Consider the following 23564-nt stretch of genomic DNA (forward strand, 5'->3'; position numbering starts at 1 on the left):
AGGGCTCTACGCTGACATTTTTCACAAGTACATGATGTGCTCCCAAGTAGACATCTTAGACTAAAAGTTAATGAATAGAAGTTTTTGGTAGTGATCCATTCTCAGTCAAGCACAATCATTAGATGAGACAAAAATGTTTCAGCTGGCCTTTCAAGGAACAGGCTGCTACTGTGGTAACTTGGGTAACTTGATTTAAAAACAAATCTCAAGACTGTGAGATGTCTTCCCAGCAGCAGACTGTTGCAGGAAATGAACATTGAAAAACAACCTGGCATGTGAACAAAACAATGCAACTGGCCAAGAAACAAGAGCCAAGGCCACTTTAGTAGCCTTTAGTAGCCTTTAGTAGCCTTCTACATGTGGGCTTTGGATAAAACTAATACCACTCTGTGACCACGTGGCGTGTGAAATATACTTTCTAACCGCCAAAGACAAAATCTACCCTCATTTGGCGGTGTTAATTTCCTACCCCACTAATGATGGCGGCCCATGCACTTACAAGGTCCATGGCGGAGCACACAATTGGCATGCTCAAGGGACTGTGCTTGTCTTCTGTGGGGGGGGGGCGCTTTGCAATATTTTTCATTTTTAATTTGACCTAGGCAAGTCGGTTAAGAACAAATTCTTATTGTCGACGACGGCCTAGGAACAGTGGGTTAACTGCCTTGTTCAGGGGCAGAACGACAGATTTTTTTACCTTGTCAGCTCGGGGATTCGTTCTTACAACCTTTCGGTTACTAGTCCAACGCTCATACCACTAGGCTACCTGCCACCCCGATATTGACCAGAAAAGGCTTTGCCATATGGTAATGGCTTGTAGTGTGCTCCAAAATATGTCCATCAAGCCTGGCCTCCCTCTACAGCAGGTGGACCGAACTGACGACCCTATGCATAAATGACATTTTGTATTTTAGATGATTTATAAAAAATCCAATGAAAACATTGGATTTGCACATGTGACCAGTTGCTTTAGTAAATCATTTATGTTATTTAATGCCTGACTCAATTGATTATTTATTTAGAGGATGGAGTTATTGATGTCGTCTTGTATTTTTCAGGACCGCGTCAGCCGGCACCGTTGGTTCCCGACTCGATGTGGCACTGGCACGAGTTGACTTCCCCTGGTTGGCACTGTCACCAGTTAACTCCCCCCGGGTGGCACGGGGACTGGATCTCTGCGACATTGTCGTGTTATTGTTTGATTCATTTTTGTTCCGAATCATTAGCCTACAATTATTCGTTTTAAACACAGGACAACGAAAAAAAAGTTTGTTTTCAATATCGTGATCAATAAATATGAATTGAATGAAATTGATATGCTGTATCCTTACCTTCAACCTGAACTTGCGATGGCCCCCAGTAGTATCCCTTACAGTAGTGGTTCTAACCAGGGGTACTAGGAGCCCTGGGGGTACTTGATCAATCCATTGGGGGGTACTAGAGAAGATTCATAAGACCATAGGCTTACTGGTAAAATGCACATTAGGGGGTACTTCAGGGGTACACCGGGCAGAGCACAATTCAGTTGGTGGTACAGTAACCGGAAAAGTGTTGGGAACCACTGGCGTATCTCGTATGATGCCGGCAATTCTGTGTTCTAGAGGAGAGAGGCTAACCTCACTCAAATAAAATGTTATTTTTCACATGCGCCGAACACAACAGGCGTAGTAGACCTTACAGTGAAATGCTTACTTTCAAGCCCTTATCCAACAATGCAGTTTTAAGAAAAATACCTACAAATGTTTTGAAATAAATGTAACAAATCATTAAAGAGCAGCAGTAAAATAACACTAGTGAGGCTATATACAGGGGGTACTGGTAAAGAGTCAATGTGCGGGGGTAGAGGTCAGTCTAGGTAATTGAGGTAATATGTGCATGTCGGTAGAGTTATTAAAATGACTATGCATAGATGATAATAACAGAGAGTAGCAGCAATGCAAATAGTCTGGGTAGCTATTTGATTAGATGTTCAGGAGTCTTATGGCTTGGGGGTAGAAGCTGTTTAGAAGCCTCTTGGACCGAGACGTGGCGCTCCGTTACAGCTTGCCGTGCGGTAGCAGAGAGAACAGTCTATGACTAGCGTGTCTGAAGTCTTTGAACATTTTCGGGCCTTCCTCTGACACCGCCTGGTATAGAGGTCCTGGATGGCAGGAAGCTTGGCCCCAGTCATGTACTGGACCTAAGGCACTACTCGTGCCTATTAGAGCCTTTTTGGCATTTAACTTAAGATCAAACCACTTTACATTTTCTCCACTGCTTACCGGCATTCTGAAGAGGCAGCATTCACTGCAATTCCTACTTTCTCCCACACTACGTTTCTACTTTTCCCGGTCAAGCCACAACTGAGCGAGCCAAGTAAAATGTTAACCTCTAACACTAGCAGCTTTTATTACAGTGTTGGATCAACAGAAATATTTTATTTTTGTGGTTGAGAACATTGTATTTCATGGTACGGGGTTGTATATTCACAACAGGCTTTAAAAGGGATGATTTTCATCATATAATGGTTAACTATGGGAGTTTCAAAATGCAAATGGCAAAGGCTGTGCACAAGCACTGGGGCTGAAAACAATAGTAATCTACCACCTCTGTGTGTGTGTGTGTGTGTGTGTGTGTGTGTGTGTGTGTGTGTGTGTGTGTGTGTGTGTGTATGACGCTCGTAGGATTGTTTGATAAATCACTATGCATACGAATATTCTAAATTCCTTCCGTATGTATTGTTTTAGAATAGTTACAACGTAATATTGATAAATGAGTCCCCTGGAGTTTGCTAAACGGCATTGGCACTGGGAATGAAACTGCTGCGAGCTTCACATTCTACCTGGTCACCTCAATCAAAACGTCCTATATTCGGGGCGGATAAAACCATGAATTTGATCAACAGTCAATTGCATAATCCTCATGATTCCTGTAATAAAACGGTCTGCCCTGCCGCTGTACCTTCCTGTTTCGCTGGAGCCAGCTGCTGTAATGAGTGAGTTCTGTAATGTCCCCCCCACCCCCACCCCCCCGTGAGTGTATAACATTTCAAAATGCAATTAGGTACAACTTTTGTATTTCCAAACGATCATTCTTGAGCTCAAAGCACACAATTTTACCGTCAAGATATCTGATATGGCTTTGAAATCCAAAGCGTGCAAAATGAAGCATCGGCCATCGCGAGTGCACTAGGGAGGCCTCATTGCTAACAGAAACCTAGGTCAGGTGTTCAAAAGATGTAGTATATTTTAAAACACCAGGATGTCATACTCATTGCGGCTTTTCGTCTTAGTAGAATTCGCTGCACACGATCGAGGAAGATAATCAAGATAAGGTGATGCGCTGTATCAAAATTAACCGACAGCAGGAATCGACTCAATCGAACATTCGGTGAGGTTCTAATTAGTAACAGTAGGTTCTAATTAGTAATGTAGCATGATTAGTACACAGTGTATTGTTTTAGTAAGTAGTAGGCGAGACAGATTTTGGACACGGCCAGTGTCAAAATATGCTGGGGGAAAGTGAAATGATTGCATTTCATTGCTTCCGATTCCAATCTGGTGCCAGTGAGCCATTCATTTCAATGGAACTCACCCCCCCCCATGAATAGCAACCCAATAACCGTATTTCTAGGCTTGTGTTAATAGAGACGTACATTGATGTACATATGTACTTTTGACTGTCATCTGCTTGTCCTGTATTTTAGAATGTTTTTCCAGAGGAGTTTGGCCCCAAGTATGACTCAACACTGCAGATTCTTGTGTGGGAGTTCCTGTCCAGACTGGACAAACTGCTTCCTCTTCCAAACATTAAACAGGTATTATTGTGTACTGTACATAATTTGAGGTATGCATTACGGATGTTTGAGTGCTCAAGTACTTACTTACATGTCAGCGTGAAAGTGGGATGAATGCAACAAGTTTATGGTATGCTATCGGTTTTGCTACAATTTCTGGTTGTTCTGATACAACTGAAAACGAAATGTAGCATTTTCACTGCACTTGACACATATCCCACAAATAACGAACACGTCTTGGAGTTTGAAATGTTGTCCGTGGTTTTAATGTCGACTGCTACTTAATCGAATTTGTACATTGATTGTTAGCAATCAAATACAAAACCTTGAATAAAGTGCTTGCGCACCATACCCAGTATGCATGCGGATCTCAAGTAATTATTTGGCCCAAAGTGCCTTTGATTCCCGGCAAGACCTTGAAACGCCATTTTTACTTTCTCCACCTCTTAGACTGCATCGTGGCTCAACCTGGCCCCTGCTCTCTTAGAGGAGTGTGTGCAGTCGGTGGCTCACCCTGAGCCATTACAGGCTCTCCTCCATCACCATAAAAATGGAAAACAGTTAGACACCAATGGTAGGTGGGGTACAGGATTTGGAAATAATTGACTTGCCTGTTTGCCTGAATTTCTATATTTATGGGTAGAACTGAGGAAATGCAGGAAATGAAGAAAAAAAGTTATCATTGATCTCAATAGTTATTCCTGATGTTTACTCGTGATGCTCTCCTTGTTTCTAGCTCTAAGGTCCACTGGTGGTGACTACATCCTCTCTTCACTGTCTTCCCCTTCCTCTGTGAAGGAAGAAAGTGCCTCTTACCAAGCTGGCCCAGAGAGACAGTCCTATCCCACCATGCAGGGATATCAAAGCCCTTTCCCATGTGATGAACCAGAGATGAGCTGGGACTGCAGAATGGCAGATTGTAGGGTCTGGACTGTAAAGCCACCAGCTGGTTCTGCTTCTGTGGAGGTCGAGACTATAGACGACGCCACTGATATAATGGTTAAACGCAAGACAATCTTCAAAGAGTCGATCAAAGAGACTAGGAGAGAAGAAGCTGTTCTCTGCCCTCAGACACGCAGCGGGCTGAAAACCAGCCGCTTGACAGCTGCCTGTCTGCGCCGTCAGCCTGTACTGCGTTTGAACAGGCTTGACATGAACAATATGCCGTTCCCCAAGTCCTTGCTAACACTGATTCTAAGGAGGGGGAGACTGCAGGCTGAGACGACGAGACGCCCAGGACCGAAAAGAAGAGGCAGGAAGAAAAAACGGAGACGAGGACGTGGTGTTGCAAACGAGCAGATTGAAACAGACACACTGGACGTAAGCGACACGCCGCTACCAAAGTCATCACTAACACTGACCCTAAAGAGAGGGATAGTGCAGGCTGAGGCGACGAGTTCCCAGGTACCGAGAAAGAGAGGCAGAAAGAAAGGACAGAAAATGGGACCTGGTATCACAAGGTTAAAGATCGAAAAGGTTGGAGTACATACGCTTGACATTAGCGATATGTCATTGCCCAAGACCTCGCTAAAGCTGATCATAAGGAGAGGGAAGCTGCAGGCCGAGGCAACGGACAGAAAAGATGGACAGAAAAGAAGAGGCAGAAAGAAAAAATGGAGGAGAGGAAGTGGTGTCAGAAATGAGAAGACTGAAGCAAAGGGTGTGAAAAGAGAGCGGTCACCTGAGACTGAGTGAGTGTCCAGCTGTGTAACAGACGTATTCAAATCCAGGCCTCGAGGTCTGCAGTGCTGCTGGTTTTACTTTCTCCCAGGTAGTAAATTGACTTATGAATATAATTGATTGATCAGAGAATACAGTCACCTAGTGTACAGAGAGGACTGAATCGGTCCCTGATTCGAGGGCTCTTAGGGGAAGGATGAAAGCCAACAGTGGTGCAGACCTCAAAACCCAGATTTGAAGGCCCCTACAGTATTGGCTACCCAGCAAACTAAATTGGTTCAATGAAAGTTCCCAGAATATTTGTTAGGTTGCCACAAATGTTCTCATAACACAAAAATTGTCCAGTTGTACTGATGATTTTACAATGTTTGTATAAAATATTCGCCTGCTGTTGCAAGAACGTTCCCAGAACGTTGCTCTTATATTTTGCTGCCTGTTCTGAAAAACATTACTGGTACATGTTGTCCTTACATAACCTGGAGAACGTTTGGGGAATGTTCTGTGGTGGTTGTTACAGATGTTGTGCACAAACATTTTTGTAAATGTTAGAACATTCCATGGGTATTTCATTTAATACGTTTTCTGAACAACAACAAAAAACCTATGAAAAACATTAATTTCAATGTTTTTGGAATGTTAACCTAATGTTATTTATAAACCCTAGCTTTATGTTCTGGGAATGTTCTCAGTTTGCTGGGTAGGACCTTGGCAATGAACTCGACGATTGAAAATCATAACTGACTTTGATATTTGGACTCTTCTCAGGGAAGATGCCGAACCATCAGATAATGAACTTTGGACCACTGTCAATAAAGGGGCCACTGTCGATGAGTCTGGTAAGAGAAGTTCCTTAGTGAGTGTAGAGCAATGAACATCAAGCTCCTTAGAGAGACAAAACTCCTGAATAAAGAAGAAGAAACTAGAAATGACAGGCTTAAAGATGCAAAGAAAGTGGTTACTAGACCTAAATGTCCATGGTATTCTGCTGTGAGAGTAGCTAAGTGCTTATCATTCCATTGCGAGTTCAGTAAACACTTTCTCTGCATCTATAAGGCTGCAGTACCTTGTTCTTTATTTTTAGGAAAGTTCTGTATCCCTCACTTTATTGAGCTTTGTTCAACTGTGGTCTATTCTATTTTTTATCAAGCACCAGATCTGTCTTGTGCTCTTTTACTTTGATTGAGTTCATGTCAATATGGAGATGTCTTGCTCACTTCTCTCTTTTCAACACTAGGTGGAGTCCGTCCTTCTCCTCATTGTCCACCATCTCATAAGAGGGAGGAGGAATTGCAACAGCCCATACAGAACTTTCACTCAGAGGAGCACAGTGGTCCTATGGCCAAAGGGCAGAACAGAGAGGAACGGTCAGAGAGTGTACCTCAGGACTCTTTAACGCCTGAGCCATCCAACAGCTCTCACAAAAGAAGCTTTCGCTCAGAGGAGCACAGAGGACATATGGCAGAAGGGCAGAACAGAAAAGAACGCTCAGAGAGTGAACCTCAGGACTCTCTAACTCCTGAGCCATCCAACAGCTCTCACAAGAGAAGCCAACGCGTCAAAGCATGCTCTTTCTGTGGCAAGACTTTCACTGACACACTGGGCTTGACAAGACACATGCGATCTCACATTGAGCAGATGCCACATCAATGCACCCAGTGTGGGCAAGACTTTGAATTCAGTGAGGACTTAGAGGAACACCAGAAGCATGGCTGTGAGATGAACAAAAAGGATAATAGTGAGGAAAATGGTGATGACTATTGTGGGAGAACTGTACAGCAAAAACCTGATCTGAAAAAAAAACATGATCTAAAAAGAGGCAAAAAACCTGATCTGAAAGGAGACAAAAAACCTGATCTGAAAGGAGACAAAAAACCTGATCTGAAAGGGGACAAAAAACCTGATCTGAAAGGAGACAAAAAATCTGATCTGAAAGGAGACAAAAAACCTGATCTGAAAGGAGACAAAAAACCTGATCTGAAAGGAGACAAAAAACCTGATCTGAAAGGAGACAAAAAACCTGATCTGAAAGGAGACAAAAAACCTGATCTGAAAGGAGACAAAAAAACTGATCTGAAAGGGGACAAAAAACCTGATCTGGAAGGGGACAAAAAACCTGATCTGGAAGGGGACAAAAAACCTGATCTGGAAGGGGACAAAAAACCTGATCTGAAAGGAGACAAAAAACCTGATTTGAAAGGAGACAAAAAACCTGATCTGAAAGGAGCCAAAAGAACTGATCTGAAAGAAGACAAAAAACCTGATCTGAAAGGAGACAAAAAACCTGATCTGAAAGGAGACAACAAACCTGATATGAAAGGAGACAAAAAACCTGATCTGAAAGGGGACAAAAAACCTGATCTGGAAGGGGACAAAAAATCTGATCTGGAAGGAGACAAAAAACCTGATCTGAAAGGAGACAAAAAACCTGATCTGGAAGGAGACAAAAAACCTGATCTGAAAGGGGACAAAAAACCTGATCTGGAAGGGGACAAAAAACCTGATCTGAAAGGAGACACACAAGACTGCTCCATAAAGTGCCATGTGTGCGGGAAAATAACTACTCGTATGCTGGGTTTGCGAAGGCACCTTCTAATTCACTTCAACAATGGAGCATACAAGTGCTCTGCATGTCCAAAGACTTTTATATCAAATGCTGATTTGAGATCGCACCTGAGATCAAAAAGATCTTGCAGGGAGAAATGTTCTGAAGAAGTCATTACTACCGGGCTCAAATCTGTCCCTGGTGAGTACAAGTGTCCTTACTGTGGGGACACTTTCCAGCTCCCAGATGATCTGAGAGGACACACAAAAGACTGTTCCAGAAAGTGCCATGTGTGTGGGAAAACTACTGCTCGAATGCTGGATATGCGAAGGCACATGTTAAAGCACAACAACAATGGCCCATACAAGTGCCCGGTGTGTCCAAGGACGTTTATATCCCATACTGATTTGAAGATGCACCTAAAAACAAAAAAACTTTGTCGGGAGAAATGTTCTGATGTAATGATGAATGAATTACTCTCTTCAGCAGATGGTAAATGTAGGGAAAATGTCAATGAAGCAGGAGTCATGACAAGGTGCCAACAACCAAGCTCTAACAACACAGCCAGGCCTTTGAAGAGCATTGAAGAGTTCTTTGAAGAATTCTCTCATGACTTGCAGCAGTCCGATAACAGCATAAGTAGTGAAGTGAACCTGAATAGCCTGAATAGCCTCGACGAAGACTACAGTGACGAGATCAGTCAATACCAACCCATGAAGGATGTTGACCTGAATTGCCTCCACGAAGACTCCATCATGACCACTGAAGACTACAGTGACGAGATCAGTCAATACCCACCCGTTAAGGACATTGACTTGAATACCCTCCATGAAGACTACAGTCAGGCTGAGATCAGTCAATACCCACCCGTTAAGGACATTGACTTGAATACCCTCCATGAAGACTACAGTCAGGCTGAGATCAGTCAATACCCACCCGTTAAGGACGTTGACCCAGTGGAGGACAGAAGGTCTGTGGATGATTCAGGGGGAAATGAGATGGCCAATGACAAAGAACCAAACTCAACCGAATGCTTAACAGAGGAGCAGGTGTCCCACACTGAGGCATGCCCTCTCCAGGATTCTCAATCAGAGACGAGCGGAGAAGTGAAGAACGAGATACAGGTGATACCGGTATCAACAATAGATACGACAATATTAAAGGCACTGCAATTTGAGGTTTTAAGAAAATGATGGACGGCAACATCTTCCTACCACTTTCCCTATATATCTCATTGTATTGTATGGCCATAGCTCTCCTAAACCTGGGGATGTATTCACAAAGTGTCTCAGAGTAGAAGGGATCTAGAATAAGTTTTTCCTTTCAGATCAGAATAACTAAGAGGAGCTGATCCTAGATCAGCATTCCGACTCTGAGAAGCATTAGGAATATGGGCCCAGATTGGAAGGCAAACGGAGCACCAACATGTTGCTGTCACCGAGTGAGTTCCATCTCATCCTCTCTCTGTACACGACCCTTGGCACCGAAGTCAACCGTGCTGACAGACGGAGCTTGTTACTCAATGAGAAATAGTTGCCGTGACATCTCGGCGCGGGTGACATCACCCCATGACGGCTACCAATTCCAGCCTGCTAGTTCCACACCCACTACACTCACTCCCTATTAGTCTGCTACAGCCGATTTTGTAATCTTGAGTCACGGCACCATTGTAAACAGAGTGAGTTTTGTCCCCACCTGGGGGGCAAACTCTGCGTTGCCTTTGGACTGGGCTGAAATGACATTACTTTTTGTTGTTTGTTTTGTGTTTTTACTTCATGTAAAAATGTGACAACTATATCTTTCCCCTTTCTCTCCCTCGCTATCATTAAGTGTCCAACTTTTATAACACTTTTATAACACGTTAATATCATGTGATGTCACTGTATACTACTGTAAGTTACTTTGGATAAGTGTCTACGCCGTCTAGTATTATCTATCTAGTATTATCGACATGTTTATCCGCCTTGTTTTGAAGTTTTACATAGGTGTGATACATTTAAATTCATTAAAGAAAACATATGAAAAGGCATGGCTTTGAGTCAGACTGTGCATTTTTATGACTATCATATATATTGTATACAGAGAGGGAAACTGCAGGCTGAGGCAACGGGTTCCCAAGGACAGAAAGGAAGAGGCAGAAAGAGGAAACAGAGAAGAGGACGTGGTGTCAGAAATGAGAAGACCGAGGCAAAGGGTGTGAAAAGAGAGCACTCACCTGAGACTGAGTGAGTGTCAGCTGTGGAACAGACGTATTCAAAATCAGGCCTCAAGGTCTGCAAGTGCTGCTGGTTTTCTTTTCTCCCAGGTAGTAAATTGAATTATTCATATAATTGATTGACCAGAGAATACAGTCACGTAGTGTACAGAGAGGACTGAATCGGTCACTGATTCGAGGGGTTTTAGGGGAAGGATGAAAAACAGATTTGAATGTCGCTACACAGTGGTGGCTACGCTGCAGGAAGTGAAATCGAAAGCAAGCTATAATATATTGAGGGATAATTCACTTAAACATTTTTTATTTGTTTTTCTCTACCAAGCTCAATTATTTAACGTCATTGGCAGATCATTTTGCTTATTTTAACTTTAACAAAGGCTTAATACAAGATATGGTCCTGTGTGGCTCAGTTGGGTAGAGCATGGTGCTTGTGGGTTCAATACCCACGGGGGACCCGTACGAAAAAGAGAACAAATCTGAACAAGTATGCACTCACAACTGTACGTCTCGCTGGATAAGAGCGTCTGCTAAAATGTCAATGTTATTAAGGTAAAAAATATTGAAATTACTTCTATTATGCCTTTTTTTTGGTTAACATAAGCCAAATGATTGGCCAATGACGTTATATAATTTAGCTTATCACTCAATATAAGATATTATGGCGTGCTTAGATTTCACTTTTTGCAGTGAACTTACCCATTGAAAATCATACCTGACTTTCATTTTGGTCTGTCCTCAGGGAAGATGCTGAACCATCAGATAAAGAACTTTGGACCTCTGTCAATGAAAGGACCACTGTCAATGATTCTGGTAAGGAGTGTTCCTTAGTGTTTAGAACACTGAACGTCGAGCTCCTCATGCAGAACTTCTGAAATAAAGAACAAACTGTAAAGGACAGCATTAAAGATGCGGAGAAAATGGTGCCTATACCTAAACGTCCATGCTATTCATGCCTAGTGCTTATCATACCCATGCGAGTTCAGTAAACACTTTCCCTGCATCTACAGGGAGCTCCAAAAGTATTGGGACAGTGACACAGTTTTTGTATTTTTTTTTGTCTCTGTACTCCAGCACTTTGGATTTGAAATGGTACAGTGGTACCACTATGTGTAGAGTGTCCGCTTTAATTGTAATTTAAAAAAAAAATCAATCTATATCGATTGAACAATATAGAAATTACAACCTTTTTTTGTACATAGTGCCCCATTTTAGGGGACCAAAAGTATCGGGACAGATTCACTTATGTGTATTAAAGTAGTACAAAGTGAAGTATTTGGTCCCATATTCATAGCATGCAATGACTACATCAAGCTTGTGACTACAAATCTGTTGGATACATTTGCTGTTTGTTTCAGTTGTGTTTCAGATTATTTTGTGCCCAATAGAAATTAATGGTAAATAATGTATTGAGTCATTTTGAAGTCACTTTTATTGTAAATAATAGTAGAATATGTTTCTAAAAACATCTGCATTAATGTGGATGTTCCAATGATTACGGATAATCCTGAATGAAGTGAGAAAGTGACAGAGGCACAAATATAATACCCCAAAGACATGCTAGCCTCTCACCATTACAATAACAGGGAGGTTAGCATTTTATATCATACCCCCAACACATGCTAACCTCTCACCATTACAATAACAGGGGAGGTTAGCATTTTATATCATACCCCCAAGACATGCTAACCTCTCACCATTACAATAACAGGGAGGTTAGCATTTTATATCATACCCCAAAGACATGCTAGCCTCTCACCATTACAATAACAGGGGAGGTTAGCATTTTATATCATACCCCCAAGACATGCTAACCTCTCACCATTACAATAACAGGGAGGTTAGCATTTTATATCATACCCCAAAGACATGCTAGCCTCTCACCATTACAATAACAGGGGAGGTTAGCATTTTATATCATACCCCCAAGACATGCTAACCTCTCACCATTACAATAACAGGGAGGTTAGCATTTTATATCATACCCCCAACACATGCTAACCTCTCACCATTACAATAACAGGGGAGGTTAGCATTTTATATCATACCCCAAAAGACATGCTAACCTCTCACCATTACAATAACAGGGGAGGTTAGCATGTTATATCATACCCCAAAAGACATGCTAGCCTCTCACCATTACAATAACAGGGGAGGTTAGCATGTTATATCATACCCCAAAGACATGCTAGCCTCTCACCATTACAATAACAGGGGAGGTTAGCATTTTATATCATACCCCAAAGACATGCTAGCCTCTCACCATTACAATAACAGGAGAGGTTAGCATTTTATATCATACCCCCAAGACATGCTAACCTCTCACCATTACAATAACAGGGGAGGTTAGCATGTTATATCATACCCCAAAGACATGCTAGCCTCTCACCATTACAATAACAGGGGAGGTTAGCATTTTATATCATACCCCAAAAGCTAACCTCTCACCATTACAATAACATGCCCAAGACATGCTAACCTCTCACCATTACAATAACAGGGGAGGTTAGCATTTTATATCATACCCCAAAGACATGCTAGCCTCTCACCATTACAATAACAGGGGAGGTTAGCATTTTATATCATACCCCAAAGACATGCTAGCCTCTCACCATTACAATAACAGGAGAGGTTAGCATTTTATATCATACCCCCAAGACATGCTAACCTCTCACCATTACAATAACAGGGGAGGTTAGCATGTTATATCATACCCCAAAGACATGCTAGCCTCTCACCATTACAATAACAGGGGAGGTTAGCATTTTATATCATACCCCAAAGACATGCTAGCCTCTCACCATTACAATAACAGGGGAGGTTAGCATTTTGGGGGGGGGTATGAAATTTGTGCGTCTGTAACTTTCTCACTCATCATTATTCAAGATTCATTCAAGATTATCCGTAATCATGGCAGCTAGGCTTGGGCGGTATACCATATATAGCGTTTACCGTGGTATTTGGAAATAGCTACCGTTTTTTTTAATACCGTTGAAACTTTTTTTGAATACATTTTCATATTTGCAGACACTTTTTAAGTCCATACCTGCAGGTCAACTCGTGCTTGCGATACGTTAGCATTTCCCAGGTCACATTATTTTACAATACGTTAGCAGATTGCGTTCTTCATTTCCCAGGTCACATTATTTTACATTATGAAGCTTATCATAATTCCCCATGAACAGATGAGACAGTTACGTGTTTGTTTGTAAATAGCACAACGGGAGAAAGCGGGAGCTGGTGAGTCCAGCTGTGTATTGACGGGTCGCTTTTCATCTTGAAAGTCAACAGAGTGATCAGGCACGTTCAACTATAGTTTTCCTTCACAGAAAATATATTAGTGCAACACATTTGGCAGAAAATAGCTTCATTTTCATCGGATGACAACAGAAGTGCAATGCTATTTTGTTTGCAGCCGCACAAGTAAATGAACTTACAATGAAAAAGCATTTTTTGCAAAAAACGATGCATGGCCGTCATATTTCTAATGTTTATCACAGAAAGAATGTAGCCAGCTACAGCTATTTCCTAAAGTTAATCTCGCATTTTACCAGAGAAAAGTACCAGAGAAAAATAGCTCCACATCAGTCAGAGTGCTGTCTGCTGACAGAATGCCCGTTCGTGAATTCTCATCTGAGTGAATTGCAACGGAAGCAAAAACAATGGACTGAAATTACAATAACAAGCATTTTAGATCTGATTTACAAAACACAGCAAGATATTTCTTATGCATTCATTTTTTCCTGCGTGAAATATGTAGAATTCTGCGTCAACGTGACCCCCAAGTTTAACTTGCTAGTTATCAAAGTAAGTTACTGAATTAAGGGGGAATCATATTGTGTAAGATTTCTGCCGTGTTTGAGAAGTCAAAGCTCTTTGTACAGCTGCCACTGCGATCTTTTGATTTCCTTGCATTTTTTCTCCTCTCCATTCTTGGCCAGTCTGCTCCTCCCCCATCTTCACCAAGCAGAGCAGGCAGGCCTATTGCCCGAGAGACTCCAGACTCCATACAGACACAGTGTGTACACATGCTGCTTCAGAGACAGTTCTTCCTTCAGACAAGCATGTTCATTTGCGCAATGTCTCTTGTTTGCTCTCATCATATTTAGCTAGCAGCCTCTATGGACATTCGCTATTACTTGTGCTAATTTTGTTAGCATATTAACAGACGCCCAATGGTCTTTTTAGCATGCTTTGGCGCCCCCTTGTGTACTAAACTGGTGGGGGTAGGTTGACCTCAGGTCTCCCCACTGGAAGCCTGCGGTAGGGGGAGCGGGGGGGAATCTATCAAATAGTGCACCTCTAACTTTGTACAGTACTAATGCAATTAGTTGTGCAATTTAGTTTGTGTGTTTCTTGTTTGAAGTGCAATAGTGTAAATATCAGGTTCTCTTCTTTATAAGTGTGTTATTCCATTTGTGTATTTGTGTGTTATAGGATTTGTGCAATTTAGTTTTATTTGTGTGTTTTTTGTTAGGGTAATGTGGTCATAATTCCATTTTTTTTTATTTGTATGTATATACTACAGTTTGTTTCTATTTGTCTTTGTTACTTCTTTTTGATATTTATGAGTCTTATTTTTTAAATATATTTTTATATTTATATCGTTTTAAATGATTTATTATTTATTTGTTTTGTAATAAAAAGGACAGTTAGTGCAGAATGGTGCTTTATGTTGTTGTTGGGGGGGGGGGGCTCGCCCAGGGAGCCATACAAGCTAGAACCACCACTGGGTATGACGATGTGGACATCTGGATACTGCCCCAACCCTAGTAGCATCCACATTAATGTAGACGTGTTCAGAAACATATTCCATTGTTATTTACAATAAAATAAGACTCCAAAATGACACAATAAATGATTTACCATTCATTTCAATTGGGCACGAAATAATCTGAAACACTTCCCAAAACAAACAGCAAATGCATGTATAAACTCAATGCGTGTTATGAACATGGGACCAAATGCTTAACCTTTTAATACTTTAATACACATATAAGTGAATTTGTCCAAATTCTTTTGGTCCCCTAAAATAGGACTATGTACAAAAAGTGCTGTAATTTCTAAACGGTTCAACCGATATGGATGAAAATACCCTCAAATTAAAGCGGGCCCGTCTGCACTTTCACCTCATAGTCATTGTATCATTTCATATCCAAAATGCTGGAGTACAGAACCAAAACAACAACAAAATTGTCACTGTCCCAATACTTTTGGAGCTCACTGATGTTTTTTTTGAGGAGTTTTCTGCATCGCTTCACTTTATACTATTCGTACCTGTATTGAGGTGTATTCTATTCTATTGTTATGAAGCACTGGATCCGTCTTGTTTTCTGACTGAGTTCATGTCAATTTTTAGACGTTTTTCTTACTTCTTGATGTTTGAGGAAAGTTCAGTATCCCTTTACTGTATTACGCTTCAAGAACTAAGCTGTTCTCTTTGACTTCATTTGAGTTCATGCCAATATGGAGATGTCTTGCTCACTTCTCTCTTTTCAACACTAGGTGGAGTCCGTCCTTCTCCTCATTGTCCATCATCTCATAAGAGGGAGGAAAGAATTGCAACAGCCCATACAGAACTTTCACTCAGAGGAGCACAGTGGTCATATGGCCAAAGGGCAGAACAGAGAGGAACGGTCAGAGAGTGAACCTCGGGACTCTCTAACTCCTGAGCCATCCAACAGCTCTCACAAGAGAAGCCAACGCGTCAAAAGCATGCTCTTTCTGTGGCAAGACTTTCACTGACACACCGGGCTTGACAAGACACATGCGATCTCACATTGAGCAGATGCCACATCAATGCACCCAGTGTGGGATAGATTTTGAATTCAGTGAAGGACCACCAGAAGAGTAGCTGTGAGGAGAAGAAGACTGAGGATGGAGGGAACAATAACGAGAACGGCGAGGACAATGGGGACGACTACTGTGGAGAAAGTGTCCAGCAAAAACTGAATTGAAAAAAAAAAGAGTGATCTGCAAGGAGACCTAAAACAACATGTGAGAGGAGACACGCAAGACTGCTCCATAAAGTGCCATGTGTGCGGGAAAATAACTACTCGTATGCTGGGTTTGCGAAGGCACCTTCTAATTCACTTCAACAATGGAGCATACAAGTGCTCTGCGTGTCCAAAGACTTTTATATCAAATGCTGATTTGAGATCGCACCTGAGATCAAAAAGATCTTGCAGGGAGAAATGTTCTGATGAAGTCATTACTACCGGGCTCCACCTCGAATCTGTCCCTGGTGAGTACAAGTGTCCTTACTGTGGGGACACTTTCCAGCTCCCAGATGATCTGAGAGGACACACAAAAGACTGTTCCAGAAAGTGCCATGTGTGTGGGAAAACTACTGCTCGAATGCTGGATATGCGAAGGCACATGTTAAAACACCACAACAATGGCCCATACAAGTGCCCGGTGTGTCCAAGGACGTTTATATTCCATACTGATTTGAAGACGCACCTGAATATAAAAATACTTTGTAGGCAGAAATGTTCTGATGTAATGGAGAAGGAGTTACTGTCTTCCGTAGATGGTAGATCTAGTCGTGAGAAGGTGCCAACAACCAAGCTCGAGCAACACAGGTGGGCCTTCAACGATCGGGCTTGAAGAGCTTTGAAGAGTTCTTTGAAGAGCTCTCTCATGACTCCGACATCAGCATGAGCAGCGAGGTTAACCTGAATAGCCTCCACGAAGACTACAGTCAGGAGGTCAATCAATACCAACCCATAAAGGAGATTGATCAATCCAACCCGGGTGAATACAAGTGTCCTCACTGTGGGGACACTTTCCAGTTCCCACATGATCTGAAAGGACACACAAAAGACTGTTCCAGAAAGTGCCATGTTTGTGGGAAAACAACTTCGAAGACATGTGACATGCGAAGACACATGTTAAAACACTACGATGGCCCCATCAAGTGCCCGGTGTGTCCGAAGAGTTTTGTGTTCCACACTGATTTGAAGAAGCACCTGAAAACGAAAAGACTTTGTAGGGAGAAATGTTCCGATGTGATGGTAAAGGAACTACTGTCTACAGTCGATGGTAGATGTAGGAAAAACGTCAGTGAAACAGGAGTCATGGCAAGGTGCCAACAATCAAACAGTTTGAAGAGCTATGAAGAGTTTTTTGAAGAGCTCCCTCGTGACTCAGATAAGAGCATGAGTAGTGGTGTGAACCTCTATCCTCCACGAAGACTACAGTGATGAGATCAGTCGATGCCAACCCATGAAGGATGTTGACCTGAATAGCCTCCGCGAAGACTACTGTGATGAGATCAGTCAATGCCAACACATTAAGGACATTGACGCAGATGAGGACAATAAGTCTTTGGAAGATTCAGGGGGGAATGAGATGCCCAATTGTCACACCCTGGACGAGAGGGGCTGTGACTAAACTCAGTCAGTATCATAGGGTGGTGTCGTCTGATCTATGTTTACACTAAGAATAGGGAGCTCTGAAGCACAGTTCTACCATTAGACAACACCGGTTCTTTTAGTTTGGGTTTAAGTAGAATAACATGGAAGAGTGGTCAATCTCAGTTTCCGTGAACCACATTAGCATAAGCTTTTGTTCGGCACAAGATGGAGGATACTCCATAAAACAAGTAACACCATCACATAACAAAAACAGGTTTCAGTTCAGGTGGAAGTAAAGCATTGCAACAAGGTAATACTTAGTAAAACCAAAGCTTCCCGAAGGAGCTCTGCCAAAGCTTCAACACAAACACAGCTTCCCTAGACATGCACCTGCACCTCCCCCAAGGTAGCCACACCCCAAACAGAAAGGGTTATAATGGGGCGGGGAAACACAGGGCGACAATCGCATCTTTCATTTAATCACGGAGTTAACAAATACTAAATTAGGAGCACCTGTGCTAAAGCATGCACAGTATAGGGCATTCGTCACACCTGTGACACAATGACAAAGAACCAAACTCGACCAAAGGCTTAACAGGGAAACACTGACCCAAGCCCTCTCCAGGATTCAATCTGAGAGAAGAATGAGATACAGGTGATACCAACCTGGTCTCAGTATTTCGTATTATTCTTTACGTAAATTTCGATACACCCCATATATGTTACATTTCGAATGGTATTTACAGTTGAAGTCGGAAGTTTACATACACTTAGGTTGGTTTCATTAAAACTACTCATGCACAAAGTAGATGTCCTCACCGACTTGCCAAAACTATAGTTTGTTAACAAGAAATGATGGAGTGGTTGAAAAAAACACTCCATAATTTCTTGTTAACAAACTATAGTTTTGGCAAGTCGGTTAGGACATCTACTTTGTGCATGACACAAGTAATTTTTCCAACAATTGTTTACAGACAGATTATTTAACTTATAATTCACAGTATCACAATTCCAGTGGCTCAGAAGTTTACACACATTAAGTTGACTGTGCCATTTAAACAGCTTGGAAAATTCCAGAAAATGATGTCATAGCTTTAGAAGCTTCTGATAGACTAATTTACATAATTTGGGTCAATTGAAGGTGTACCTGTGAATGTATTTCAAGGCCTACCTTCAAACTCAGTGCCTCTTTGCTTGACATGGGAAAATCAAAAGAAATCAGCCAAGATGAAATTGTAGACCTCCACAAGTCGGGTTCATCTTTGGGAGCAATTTCCAAATGCCTGAAGGTACCACGTTCATCTGTACAAACAATAGTACGCAAGTATAAACACCATGGGACCATACAGCCGTCATACCGCTCAAGAAGTAGACGTGTTCTGTCTCCTAGAGATGAATGCACTTTGGTGCGAAAAGTGCAAATCAATCACAGAACAACAGGAAAGGACCTTGTGTAGATGCTGGAGGAAACGGGTACAAAAGTATCTATATCCACAGTAAAACGAGTCCTATATCGACATAACCCGAAAGGCCGCTCAACAAGGAAGAAGCCACTGCTCCAAAATTGCCATAAAAAAGTACTACGGTTTGCAACTACACATGGGGACAAAGATCATACTTTTTGGAGTACGATGTCCTCAGGTCCGATGAAACAAAAATAGAACTTTTTGGCCATAATGACCATTGTTATGTTTGGAGGCTTGCAAGCCGAAGAACACTATCCCAACTATGAAGCATAACATCCCAACCGTGAAGCGGGGGGGGGGCAGCATCATGTTGTGGGGGTGTTTTGCTGTAGGAGGGACTGGTGCACTTCACAAAAAAAAATATCATCATGAGAAAGGAAACTTACATGGATATATTGAAGCAACATCTCAAGATATCAGTCAGGAAGTTAAAGATTGGTCGCAAATGGGTCTTCCAAATGGACAATGACCCCAAGCATACTTCCAAAGTTGTGGCAAAATGGCTTAAGGACAACAAAGTCAAGGTATTGGAGTGGCCATCACAAAGCCCTGACCTCAATCCTATAGAAAATGTGTGGGCAGAACTGAAAAAGCGTGTGCAAGCAAGGAAGCCTACAAACCTAACTCAGTTTCACCAGCTCTGTCAGGAGGAATGGGCCAAAATTCAGCCAACTTATTGTGGGAAGCGTGTGGAAGGCTACCCAAAACGTTTGACCCTAGTTAAACATTTTAAAAGGCAATGCTACCGAATACTAATTGAGTGTATGTAAACTTCTGACCCACTGGGAATGTGATGAAATAAATCAAATCTGAAAAAAAAAAAATCTCTCTACTATTATTCTGACACTTCACATTCTTAAAATGAAGAGGTGATCCTAACTGACCTAAAACAGTGACTAGGACTAGGATTATATGTCAGGAATTGTGAAAAACTGAGTTTAAATGTATTTGGCTGAGGTGTATGTAAACTTCCGACTTCAACTGTATTTGTGAATGTCCGTCATCCATTTCATATGATATGTTACAAATAACAATTTGTATATGTTATGGATTATATATTTAACAAATTTGCAAAATGTACAATATGTTACGAATTTGCAAAACAGATGATATGTTACGAATTCCAATTTGTTGTGGCTGACATTAGCTAGGTGGCTAATGCTAATGTTTGCCAGCTGGAAAACGTTAGCTAGGCTAGGCTAGGCTAGGGTTTAGGAGTTAGGTTAAAGGGTTAAGTTTAGGGTTAGCTAACATGCAAAGTAGCTAAAAAGTAGTAAGTAGATGAAAAGTTGCCAAAATGCTAAACTTATCCATGATGATATTCAAACATGCAATCTTTGGGTTGCTAGACGTTTGCGTTATACGCCCATCCAACCACCCTCCTTCCATTTTTTTCTTCAAGTAATCTTCTGTCTTACATAACCATGCCAAAACCTTAATTTCAGGGTTACAGATGTACATTTAGTATGTTATGTCTAGTCTATGAGACCAGGCTGCTGATACCAGTAACTACAGTAGTAGTAGTTAGTAACTAAAGGCACAGTCATTTGAGGTTATCATATATATATATTTTTACAGAAACAACTTCCCTATATGTCTTTGCTCTTTTGTAGATGTTGTTATAGTATAGGTGAGGTAGTTTAGTTGTAGGAACACAAAATAAAAAGGGGGGGGAGTAAGTAAAGTAAAGTTTGGAAAAATTCTGGAAATACATAGTCGTGACTATGTGAGTTTAAAAAAAATATATTTTCGTTTTGGAGGATGTGTTATGGAGAAGGTGTTTGTTATTTAAGTAAGCATGAACACACTTGGACACAACACTGGCATTTCCACACTCCATCCCCAGGGGGCAGCAGCAACTGGGTCCAGGTGCTGAGCAAGGCTTTGGTAAGCCCACAGGTGCAGGTAATCAGGAGGCTAGTAGCCTGCCATTTTTTGTTTGAGTTTCCTTTTTCGTTTTGGGCATGCCTTATTGTACTATCGTTTTTGTATATATTTATTTTGTCACCATGAACTGGACAAGTCAAGAATCAGCTTGGGCTGCCGACCCAAGGAAACATTACTGAGCTGGACCAAGGTAAGGTTGCTGTCTCTAGGGGGCACATGCAAACCACACAGTTTGCATACTCTTACTTATTACATAAATGCACACATTACATCAGGTTACAGATTATTTAGCTAGGCCTAGGAGCCCTAGACATAATGAGTGTAGCAAAGTCAGTAGGGTAGTTAATCGGTTTCATAACATAATTGGAGCTTGTCCAGGCATAAATGTTGGCATTTGGGTGCTTATGTGGGGCAGGTGTTAAGTCTGGGGGGATTTGAACCGGTTTGGGATTGTGGTGGTGCATTTGTTGAGAATGTTTTGTAGCAAGTGTTTGTGTCGAGCTCGCATGCTAGGAGAGGTTTCCAGCAGCACTAGTGTGGTTTTCAGTTTGTTAGTTAGCAAGATAGCTGATATTATTGGTCAACAAAACATTTTGGGCTGTCAGCCAAGAGGTTAGTCCAATTGTTTCCAGCTGGTGTTCGTTATCTACTGTAGGACTGGTGAGTGTTTTTCCGGAACATTTTCTGTTGAGTTAATTACTAGTTAATTCCCAAGTTTTTCTGTGGTAAACTGTTGAATATTTGCCTGTTGAAAACCACAACTTCCTACTAAGTCCCACTGTTTGTGCTACTTGATTTGATTTCTCTCTAAAAACTCCGCTTTGAGCTCACAAAAAAATAGAATTTAAATAATTGAATCAGTTTTTTAAAACTGAAAATAAACCAACATTTCGGCTAATCCCTCAGCACTAGTGTACATATTGGTATCTTAGTTAAGGAAGTTTTATTAAAGTAAAAAAATAAAGATTAACAGTTTGAAAAAATTCTGGAAAATAGATAGTGGTAACTGAGGTTTTGTTTTCTTGTTGGGGCAGGTGTTCTGGAATATGTTTGGTAGTTAAGTAAGTAGGCCAAGGACCTCTGGACATCATGAGTGTAGCAAAATCAGTAGGCTAGTTAATCGTTCGTAACAATGTGTTGGAATAGGAATATGGCTGTAGCTCTCCTAAACCTGGGCCCCTATTCTCAAGAGTAGGAGTGTTGATCTATGATCAGTTTTGCCTTTCAGATCATAATAAATAAAATAGGGAGGACCTAATCCTAGATCATCACTCATACTCTTAAGATAAACTTTAGAAGGCAAATTAAGCATCAAAGTGTCGCTGTACAGAATTCCATCGCCACCCTCCGTACACAACACTTGGCTCTGAAGTCAACTGTACTGGCAGACCAAGCTTGTGACTGTGAGAAACAATTGACCTAAGATAATAATAATATCCATTTAGCAAATGCTTTTATCCAAAGCGACTTATTGAGGGTGACTTCACTGCATGATGCCTACTAGTTCCAGCTAGCTAGTTTCACAAACACTACATTTGCCTCCTAGTAGCCTGCTAGAGCCAACTGCAATCCAAGTTAGGGCAGAGTGAGTTCTGTGCCACCCAGAATGCAAACTCTTGGCTGGCTCTGGACTGAGCTGGTGACATTTGTTTTTACTTTGTCAAAATGTGACAACTATATCCCCATCTTTTCCCCTTTCTCTGCTGCTCTTTATCATTATCCACTTTTATAACATGATTATAATACTTATTATGTATTGTCACTACACTTTGGATAAAAGCTATGGGTGGCCACTGGACCGGGCTGAAGCGAACATCGTTTGTCGTTTGTTGTTTTTGAACTATGTGTTCTGTGCCACCCGGGACGCAAACTCTTGGTTGGCTCTCGACTGAGCTAAAGTGACATTCCTTTTTTTGTTTGTTTTTGTTTTTACTTTACGTCAAAATGTAACAACTATATATATCTCTCCTTTCTCCTTTCTGTCCCTCTCTATAGCATTATTATCCACTTTTATAGCATGTTTATAATACTTACATATTATGTCAAGTCACTGTACACTGTAAGTTACTTTGCAGAAAAGCATCTACGACTCTTGGAATTATCTACATGTGTATACATCTTGTTTTCAAGTTCACGTTGGTGTGATACATTTAATGTATTAAAGAAGTAAAATGAAAAAGCGTGGCTTTGGAGAGTGCATTTTTATGACTAATATATACAGTGCAGTGGCGGTCGGTGCCGTTTAAGATGAGGGAGGACCCTTCATATTCCATTCACCCAGTTCATTGTAATCTTCCCTATACCCATCATGAGGTTGCCACAACCTAGCCTATGAATGAAAGTTTACAACGTAGGTGCACACAGGTGGAGAGAAAAATTTGAGGCGATGGACAGTGACACATGGACAGACTGTGACGCATTCAATACCGCCATGCAAACTCGTGCCTACATCTAGCTGATCTAGGGTGTAATCATTAGTCCAACAGTTGCAAACGAGAGTTTCTATTGGACAAATTCAGGTATGTTTATCCCCTTCCGTTTGCTTCTATTTAATGAACGTTTTTCAACAATCGGCGGAATGAATACATCCCTGATCACAGGTAAAAACAGTTCCCTTTCATAGCAGCCACGTCTCGCATCTACA

At 41.4% G+C, this 23564-nt stretch overlaps 1 protein-coding gene across 3 annotated transcripts in view; it reads left to right on the plus strand.

Annotated features, from left to right (window-relative positions):
• LOC118395015 (uncharacterized) overlaps positions 1-18391 on the plus strand; it is a 29781-nt gene extending 11390 nt beyond the window's left edge. Inside the window, exons 5-12 of one of the 3 annotated variants that reach the window (XM_052464193.1) lie at positions 3686-3796; positions 4226-4349; positions 4512-5466; positions 6221-6291; positions 6690-9121; positions 10080-10222; positions 10952-11022; positions 15715-18391. In XM_052464193.1, the coding sequence (XP_052320153.1) occupies positions 3686-3796; positions 4226-4349; positions 4512-5466; positions 6221-6291; positions 6690-9121; positions 10080-10222; positions 10952-11022; positions 15715-15857 (4050 nt within the window). In that variant the 3' untranslated portion in view covers positions 15858-18391. The other 2 variants (XM_035788769.2, XM_052464194.1) reach the window with 2 other exon arrangements.
• Positions 18392-23564: the final 5173 nt, after the last annotated feature.

The sequence above is a fragment of the Oncorhynchus keta genome, chromosome 15 (genome assembly GCF_023373465.1).
Source record: "Oncorhynchus keta strain PuntledgeMale-10-30-2019 chromosome 15, Oket_V2, whole genome shotgun sequence".
Lineage (NCBI taxonomy): Eukaryota > Metazoa > Chordata > Actinopteri > Salmoniformes > Salmonidae > Oncorhynchus > Oncorhynchus keta.